Here is a 9,865-nt window from a genome sequence, read left to right as displayed (position 1 = left end):
TACTTGTGTAATTTGTGAAGAGAACGCCAAAATGCCAGCATATTATAAACGTATTTGCTTAATAATTGTGAAAAGTTTATGATACCACAGTTGTAAATTATAGGGATGCCATCCGTACAAAAAAACATGTAAATGAGGTAAACATTAATCGTCGCCATGGTAAGATTTTCATTGCCGTTCTTGTTTAAGGTTACCATAGTTGGAGTTGACATCTTCACTGGTCAGAAGTACGAGGAAGTGGTCCCCAGCACCCATATCTGTGACGCTCCACATGTCTCTCGCAAGGTTTATCCGGTAAGGTAATCATCTTTAAAAATGAACAACACAAACATGGAGGCACTCAACATACACACACAAACACTACATGCAAACACACAAACACAGAGAAACACACACATACAAACACACACACACACATACACACACATGCACGCACGCAAGCACACACACACACACACACATACACACACATACAGAGAGAGAGACACACGCACACACACACACACACTGTACACTGCATGCACGCACACGCACACTGCAAACAAACTCTCGCAAGGATTATCAGGTAAGGTATTCAGTCATCTTTAAATGAACAACACAAACATGGAGGCACTCAACATACACACACAAACACTACATACAAACACAGAGAAACACACACATACAAACACACACACACACATACACACACATGCACGCACGCACACACACAGACACACACACAGATACACACACATACAGAGAGAGAGACACACACACACACACACACTGTACACTGCATGCACGCACACGCACACTGCAAGCGAACTCTCGCAAGGATTATCAGGTAAGGTATACAGTCATCTTTCAATGAACAACACAAACATGGAGGCACTCAACATACACACACAAACACTACATACAAACACAGATAAACACACACATACGAACACACGCACACACATACACACACATGCACGCACGCACACACACACACACAGATACACACACATACAGAGAGAGAGACACACACACACACTGTACACTGCATGCACGCACACGCACACTGCAAACAAACTCTCGCAAGGATTATCAGGTAAGGTATACAGTCATCTTTAAATGAACAACACAAACATGGAGGCACTCAACACACACACACACACACACCGCGCGCGCGCTGGTCAAACTACAACGGCGATTAAAACAAGCCAGATATACCACGACAAACAACATCAGTGCCACTCTTTCTTTTCCCAAAGAAGCACCCAAAACACTGCACCCATTGCAGCTATTTCAGAAACAGCCAGATTTGTGCCATACACCGAGGGTGTAAGGGGAATTTCCTGTGGTTTTTGATATCTTGTTCCTCAGGAACGCCATATCCTACAAATCAAAGTCTCAAAACACTCAACCTTAAATGTCACAGGTCATGCAGGTCTGAGGTCTACGAACTCTTGTTCATTAGAAAACCGTAAAACGACACAATTTACAATTTCCAGCTCGTCTTACATGTGGCTAATCGTAATATCACGACTTTTACTGAATTTGGCGACAGGTATAAACCACCTTACCCAGAGTACAAGAACAGTACCAGGAGTGATCTGACTTGATCACTGCTTAAGTGAACGAGACAAATGTGTAGATGTCTGTTTTACACGGACACAAGCTTGTCAACAACGGGCGCAGAGGTGACGTTTGGTCTATTTTCCTGTTCTAGGTGATGGGTGTTTCAGATGGCGTCCTGGAAACCATGGACGACGAAGGACGTCTGAGACGAGACTGGAAGCTGCCAGAGGGCGATCTTGGCAAAGAGATACAAACTCGTGTTGATCGAGGAGATGTAAATTTTTTGGTAACTGTTGCTTCATACCCGTTCAAATCTTGTCTCACAGTTTGCTTTTATTCAGCTGTAAAGCTCTCCTTAACTGCTTGGATATGTTTGGAGAGAGCCGCAGTTTCATTGCACAGATATAAAGATTTTTAAATCATTAGATTCGTGCAATGTTTTACCGTGTGTTCCAATACTGTGCAAAGGGGGAACTCTACTCTAGAAACAGTTTCTTCATATACTTTTTTTCAGAATCTAAAAGATTAATTGCATAGACAAATTGCCAATGACTTTGGACTGGGTAGAATTTGTAATCAACGGTATTCTGCTTTAGTGCCGAAGAAAACGAAGAGCGGTTTGACTTTTATACACTTATCAGCTCGGAGAATACACTGTTGCATATGTGTATGATAGTATTGGTGCATACGGCAAATATGATGTTAAAATTAACCTTTTGTCCTTCTAGGTTACTGCTCTGTCCGCCTGTGGTGAGGAGAAGGTTGTTGGCACAAAAGAATATAATTATTATTAAAAGCAGCTGCAGCTAGCGGTGACGACCGAAATAGCAGAAAACCAGCCCGTAGACTTCGAGGGAGGGCCGTTTTTCCATAGGGACCGCAGCATAATTGAGATTGGTGTAGATAGTAAAACTGTGCTATCATTTGCAATGTGGCGGCTACTTTAATAATGTCCAAGTATGTAATAGTCTTCTTACTGACGCAACATATTTCTTTCTTTATCGTAGTACTAGTGGTGGATAATTTGGTAAGAGGGAGTTTTACGTCGATGAAGGTTAGACATCCTAGTAATAAGATACGTCAAAAAACAGTTACTCAAGCAACTGGATATGGTTTTGGAAATAGTCAGACGTCTCAGATCTGAAACGTCCGGCTGTTTCCAAAACCATATCCAGTCGCTTGAGTAACTGTTTTTGACGTATAATACGGAGTTTTACTTAGTGATTGGTATAATCATCAATCTGTGTCCGTTGTGAGACAAACTTGTCTATTTACCTCTAAAATGTACCACACAGAAATACAATAAAGCACATGAATCACATAGCGAGTTTGTACATCTTTGTGAAAAGGTACAGAAAAAAAAGTAGTCTCATGGTATTCTCCAAGAAGAGGTTGAGTCGCGGAGATATAGCATCATAACATAACACCGCCACGTTTACGGCGATTTCTCTTACAATACTAATTTGACAATTGTTCAAGGCATCATTTCCTCCAGTTCCATGTTACTAGTACAACTTACCTTTGCCACTTCTTCTGTGTATCTTTTTTTGTCTCTCTTGTCCTACTAAAAACATAATATCGTAATTGTAAGACACCGCGGAATTGCACGGAGAACGGGCGCGTGGTTGGGAGGGGGTTCAATAATAAAGCCAGGAAGAAACACGGAACAATTAAATGCTACCTTTATACATCCTCTGTTGTTCCTTTCTTTCCTGTTAGTAGTTGCACAAAGCCAAAAGCTGCATGAGCATACAGAAAGTCCTGAGAAAACGGACGTTTCTGTCAAGAATTTACATTTAATTTTGGTCCGTCGCAACCGCTATGACGTAAAACTCTACTGCTAGCGTAGAAATACAAATGGCGGGAATTTGGCGGCGTACGTTCGATTTTGCCCATCATAGTCAGCCGTAGATTTGGGCTATTTTGCAACGGTTCTTCTCACTTTTACACGAGTCGTAGGTCACCAACAGAAATTTAAGATTGCTGTTGATTCATGCTCGTCTTGTGCCGTGAGCACGTGTGATTATTATGATCTGGCGATGAATGTGTTCGTCCCACGACGAGCTCGCCTGCCCCGAAAAGGAACTGAAAACTTGTTGTCTTCGAGTGCATCGTTATCGAAGCCTTTTTAAAAGTGTGTTGAAAACGTGGATATCTAAAGTGTGCATACCTCGGAAATAACTGTAGGTGCACGGAATTATATGATTATTAGTGGCGGCATTATGATAATGGCTGTAAATAGTAGTCCAGATTTTTACCGGCTCGCTCCTCTCACGGCGGTAAAAATCTCTACTACTACTATATCTCCACGACTCAACCTCTTCTTGGAGAATAGCCTTTTGGAGGGGGGGGTCGTAGGGGCAGTCGGTAGCCATCCACTGTGTCCTAGGTACGGTATTGGGAGGCGGAGTACAACTCTGCCCTTTCACCGCCTTTCAGCTCCCCAACCGAAGTCAGGTACCCACAGCTAGGTGGGGTGAGGGATGTAAGGTGCCTTTCTCAAAGTCAGAGGAGATAGTTTCTATCAAGGAATCCAGCCCGTCACATTTCGGTCTTTGTGTCTGCTAGCCTATTCACACGGCCGTTCGACATCAAAATAGGAGTTCAAGTATAACTGTACTAAAGTCCTTCCCACAACCCCTGCAGGGATTATTATGATATTCGGTATATGGGTAGTTGTTGGGAAGAAAAGGGATAAGATGATTTTTTGGACCCCTAGTATGTGACCTCTGCACTGCAGTAGAACATACCTTTTTTGTACCTTTTGACATAGATATGCTATGGTCGTGACTTTTTTTGGGCAGATAGCTTGTGATGTAAAAAAATGATTGATACATTTTTGGGGCCCCCTACTTGCTCACGCCCGTAGCCAGGGGGGGGGGGGGGGTCGGGGGGTTCGGAAGAACCCCCCACTTACGCCAAAAGGTCCATTTTTTCACACTCAAAGGTCCACTTTCTACAGTCCAAGATCTTTTTTTATAGGCAGACTGACTGGTATTTTTCACTGATAGAAATTTCATTCAATCTAATCGAGTCTATCAGCAAAATGTGTCCCAGAAATTGCAAGAAATAGCGTTTCAGGGGGTCCAGGTTTCAACATTTCCCGGACCTCCATTGCGACGTCTCGTATCTTCGCTGTTGGACACGGTGAAAATATGTTGGGGTGAGTCGCCCTTAAAGACTTATGCCGAAAGCCTTGTGTATCCATTAAACTTGGCTTAGTCTTCCAGCAAATTCTGCCAGTCAAAATGCAGTAAATAGCGTTTCAGAGGGTCAAGATTTCAATTTTTCCGGGGGAGCATACCCCCGGACCCCCCTAGGCAGCTCGCGCCTGCGGCGCTCGATGGTCCCCCAAGTACTAAAAAGAACCCCCCCAACCAAAATCCTGGCTACGGGCATGTAGCAATGCGCTTAAACTGCATTGGCGTTAAAAAAAGGCAAACGCCAGCCAACTCAGCCGAACGCCAGCTGGCTTCAGCCGACTTAGCTCCCGAATCACTCCTAACCATAGTCGGGAGATAATTCTGCTATGTGTAACCTAGACATAACGTCTACCATGTACAAATGACGCTGTCGTCTTCCCCAAAGGACGCAAAGAACGAGTTTTCCCCGTGGACTGGACTCGTGAGTTCTTCAGAGACAAACTGACCTTAAATACAATGATGCTGACTCTGCTTCGTCTAAACTCAAGTTCTCTCCGCTATTTCTCTCCAGACAAGACAGCTGGACACTGGTCTACCCATACTGCATGACATTGGTTACTTCATCTCACCCTGTTACAGGATTCGGTAGGTCCTGGAGTTCATTTCGTAGCTAGGTGTGTTAGCCTGACATGGCTGGTGTTTAGCGGTAAGGATAGGTACACGTGTGCGTTTGTGTCTTTGTCCGAACACAGATGGACTCCCATTGTCTGACCACAGGACTCTTTGAACCAAAACGTCTGCATTTGACCTCGAATCGTTGTAGTTGTAGTAAACATTGCTAGGGGACGCTTTTGATCCATGAATTGCAGAACGGAATGAGGCTTCTTTAACAGCAGGAAGGTGATTTCAGCCTTTAAAATCTAACCTTCTTCTTTACTTCCGTTCACTGAGTTTATTTTACATTCTTACACTCAGTTTATTTCAATTCTTTCTGTGTCATACTGTATACTTTTGTCGACTTTATGTTATTTGATTGTTTTTTTTTTATGGATGGACGTTGATGGACGACTCCAGGAAGAATAGAGTTCATGATAATCATTGTAAATTCTAATTGGAGATCGAAATAAACAAAGAAACAAACAAACAAACCTAGATTCAGCGATCTGAGGTTACTACCGAAATGTCGAAATTCCGAGTTCTATTGTTTTGCATGGAAAAGGTAAACTATAAGGAGAAGGGGGTGGGGGTCAGAGAAAAGGTATGTTCCCGGGATACTAGTACTCAATAATCTTTCACAAAATAAGACTGACATGGACAAAGCGCAGCTGCTGCGAAATGCAGTAATTGGTTAAACAAATATATATATATACGCTACATGTAAATGTATATCTGACTTTATTCTGAAACTGCCACGTCATTTTCGGTAATTCCCACAACAGGGGAATCCCATGGCTGGTTTGTAACTCCACTCACACAGCCCCCACCCAAGCCGGATGCAGCTAATACCTTCTGGCGTTACTGTATGTAAATGAGATAAACTGAAGACGTCAGAATACCAGACCTTATCTAAACACAAACAGGTTAGCGTGACTACATCACCGCCTTGGAATGTTAAACTCGTCGCGGCGTGAACAAGACACAAACAGTTCGTTTGAGCGCAGACATCGCTTGGACAAAGAAAGGCGGTCTATTGTCAGGGTAGGCGCAAACGCTATTTGATTTATTGGGGAGCAAATAAGATACTTTCAGGACTAGACTTGCAGCAACAAGGGATTTTAATTTGGCCTGGCCTTTGCACTAAGTACATTTGCAGGTAGACAGGTTACCTGCAGATAAACAGGTTATCTGATATGTTTACGAGTATCTGCAAAGCTTTTTTAGCCCATTTCCCATTTGACCTTTCAACTGACAATGACGTAATGTTGTTACGAGCCAGTGTGACACCTGTTTGTATTCATGTCAGGCACAAAATGTTAACAGGGACATCGGTACCTGTGGATACAAGGAAACCTTCCTTTAACACAGCATAACTTCACCATGTTGAGGATCTGTGAGAAACTTCGTGTGGCGGACGCGAAGGGCAGGAGGTACGGACTAGCCCGTGCGGAGACAGGCTACCTCCGTGCCCTGGTGGACGCCGTGGCTGACAAGGACAGGCTGGCGGAAGTGGAGTTGCTCAAAAGTCTGGGCGACGTTACCCTAGAGAAGGGAAGACTCAAGAGGGATGTAGGGAAATTCAACATGGCCTTGGCGCTTTATGTGGCTGATATTGTCCGGTGTCGCCATCGGGATCAGGGGGAAGGTATAGAACACCGATACGAGTACGCTGAGAGACTTTTACAAGGGGTGACGTCGAAGGGGTCACAGGGTAAGGAACAACAAACTGAAGACAAGGAGACGACTACACCTGCAAAGGTGGCTGGGAAATTTCAAAACCTGGACAAGAAACTGGCTACCGGTGGTAACACAGACACTGTGTTGGTTGGATACGCACAATTAATGGTAGTGGGAATAGTAAACGACAACAACATGTTAGAAACAGAAGCGATCAAAAGCCTCGGTGACGTGTATCTGAAAAGAGGAACAGAAACTGGAGACACTAGAAACTTGACCAGAGGTACTGCTCTGTACAACACAGCACTGACAAGGTGTAACAACGTTCAGGCAACAGTCGCCATTGTCCATCGCTTACTGTACACAGCAAAAATTAGGCAGCTCATCACAACAAAAAACATAAAGGTGAGTGTTAACGATAACATGATTCATACACCTCCTGACCTTTGCCAGGAAGGTAAATGTTTTCGGTAGCGCTTGTAACGTCACGTATGTGCGTGTGTGTGTGTGTGTGTGTGTGTGTGCGTGCGTGCGTGTGTGTGTGTGTGTGTGTGTGTGTGTGTGTGTGTGCGTGTATGTTTGTGTGTGTGTGTGTGTGTGTATGCGTCTGTGTGTGTGTGTGTATGTGTGTGTGTGTGTGTGCGTGTATGTTTGTGTGTGTGTGTGTGTGTGTATGCGTCTGTGTGTGTGTGTGTGTGTGTATGTGTGTGTGTGTGTGTGTTTGAGTTTGAAAAGTGCTAGGATAACTTGAGAACGTCCGGATGGATTGTATTGATATTCGGTATATGGGTTGGTACGAGACATGGAAACGATTGGATTTTGGGCCTACTATTGGATTGTTTCGGTACTGCGGCAGAACTCCTGGATGAACTTTTACGTTGGCCTTCTTCAAGTCACGTCAGGTCATTTACCTTTGACCATTCGTCAAAGTTCAATTGTGGAATGACACGATTACCAATCTGCTTATCATTCCTGATTTTTCTATTGGTTCTTGTTGAAGTCAACTCCAACACAACGACAACATAGCGTGAGAGGAAGGAAGGACCACACCTCTCCATTCTCAACTGCACCCTCAAGTGACAGCACTAATGACGGAATGCGCCGTCTACACAATATGTAAGTACAGGGAATGCTGGTTATATATCATTAATTTTGACGTTCTTATAAGGTATGTGTATGAAGCTCTGTGTATTGTAAAATAATAAAATGTGCATGGTGTTATTCCTCTTTAGTGCCCCGGAACTACAGAAAGCTGAAACCCCGACAAGACTTCACGACGACAAGTTAGTGTCACCCTGTCTTTTGTTTAATTTCTCACAAGCGCTTGAAATGATTAATAGATAACTCTTAAATGTAAATTATCTGTAATTTTTAAGAAACTTTGGATTTCAACCTAAGTAGAACATTGATACTATTAAAATGCAAATATGCCAAGACAACTCGAGAAGCTGTGTATGGATCTTAATGATATTTTGTATGTTGGTAGATTTTGCCAAAAACAAGGCACAATTTGAATTGTGGACCTTCGGTTGGCCTGTAACACTGCAGCAGACAGAACTTTTGGTTTCTTATTTCCCGCTCTGGACATGATCCTTTCTGGTAGCTACAGCTTGGGGCCATGAATATGTGGTATATATTTTGGCCCCCTAGCAGCTTTGGATGAACTGCCTGGGCCTTAAGACCAGGCAGTTGAAAGTAAATGACTCCAGAAAGAGTTGACGGGTCGTAATGGTAGGTACGTACATTATAATCAAAATGATTATATACGAGGAAAAATTATCATATAATTTGCATCTTATTTTCATAAGTAATGAGGACATTACACAAATCTGCTTTGTTCCATCATAGAAATTTCAAACATGTGATGCTGAGAAAGATAGGAGCATAGATATCAGATATGCTTATATATATATATATATATATATATATATATATATATATATATATATATATATATATATATATATATATATATATATATATATATATTGCATACCTTAGAAAAAATACTATAACGTTAAATGGCGTGGATTCTATACTATTTGTTAAGCAACATTTGTGAAGATTTAAATTCTAGAATATCATACAATGCATTTGAATGATTAATTTCTGAATGTTTGTTATCATATTTGATATATTCATGGTTATTAACACTTCACTTTTAGATCAGATGCGCTGTGCCAAATATTATTTATAATTCGTATGATAAATCATTTATCTAAATGTTTACAGTGTATACGAAGAACATCTACAAGATGGCTGCAGGGCCTTGCAGACTGGAGACCTGGACAAAGCAGAACAAAGTTTCGCAGCTGCGCTCAAGTCTGTTCATGTACAAGGTAAGTCTAAGCATTAAAGAATCTAAATGAAACTGCTTATAAATGGTCCACGATATGTGTTTCATATATCATTGAATTGACACACAGAACTAACATGTTTTCTGTTAACCTATGGTCTCTATAATGCTTTTCAATGTTATCGTCATGAAGGACTTTTTTCAGATACTACATTTGGAAACACAAGGCGCCAGCTTACAAAATTGCGCAAACAGGAACATATAAAACCTCCCGAAACGAAGAAGTAATTACAAAATTATAATTGATGATTTTCAACTCACAGGTCAACACAAAAAGGAGGCAGAGCCCCTGCACAAGTTGGGCAAGGTCTATCTAAAGAGAGGAATCCAATCAAAGGACGGAGGCGATTTCACCAAGGCAGCAGCACTCTGTAATGCAGCTCTGGTAAGATCGAGTGCAGAAGATATAGAGCAAGCAATCAAGGGAATAACTCAAGCATTTGTTAAGGTAGTCCTGGAGATAGAACAGAAGGTAGACAATGACGAT

The 9,865-nt window shown here is 42.2% G+C and overlaps 2 protein-coding genes across 3 annotated transcripts in view; both read left to right on the top strand.

Annotated features, from left to right (window-relative positions):
- LOC118418831 (eukaryotic translation initiation factor 5A-1-like) overlaps positions 1-2,866 on the top strand; it is a 65,500-nt gene extending 62,634 nt beyond the window's left edge. For both annotated transcript variants that reach the window (XR_004831542.1, XM_035824892.1), the window contains 3 exons: positions 190-294; positions 1,697-1,831; positions 2,274-2,866. Coding sequence is in view for 1 of the 2 variants with exons in the window: in XM_035824892.1 (XP_035680785.1) it covers positions 190-294; positions 1,697-1,831; positions 2,274-2,339 (306 nt within the window). In the remaining variant the exon portion in view is untranslated. The remainder of the gene's footprint in view (positions 1-189; positions 295-1,696; positions 1,832-2,273) is intronic.
- A 3,593-nt stretch (positions 2,867-6,459) lies between these two features.
- LOC118418805 overlaps positions 6,460-9,865 on the top strand; it is an 11,458-nt gene continuing 8,052 nt past the window's right edge. The window contains exons 1-5 of the mRNA XM_035824851.1: positions 6,460-7,427; positions 8,023-8,138; positions 8,255-8,305; positions 9,255-9,361; positions 9,642-9,763. Coding sequence (XP_035680744.1) covers positions 6,726-7,427; positions 8,023-8,138; positions 8,255-8,305; positions 9,255-9,361; positions 9,642-9,763 — 1,098 coding nt within the window. The 5' untranslated portion in view covers positions 6,460-6,725. The remainder of the gene's footprint in view (positions 7,428-8,022; positions 8,139-8,254; positions 8,306-9,254; positions 9,362-9,641; positions 9,764-9,865) is intronic.

Source organism: Branchiostoma floridae, chromosome 7 (assembly GCF_000003815.2).
Source record: "Branchiostoma floridae strain S238N-H82 chromosome 7, Bfl_VNyyK, whole genome shotgun sequence".
Classification (NCBI taxonomy): Eukaryota; Metazoa; Chordata; class Leptocardii; order Amphioxiformes; family Branchiostomatidae; genus Branchiostoma; species Branchiostoma floridae.
Note: the sequence above shows the minus strand (reverse complement) of the source record. Positions and strands in the feature narration are given on the sequence as shown.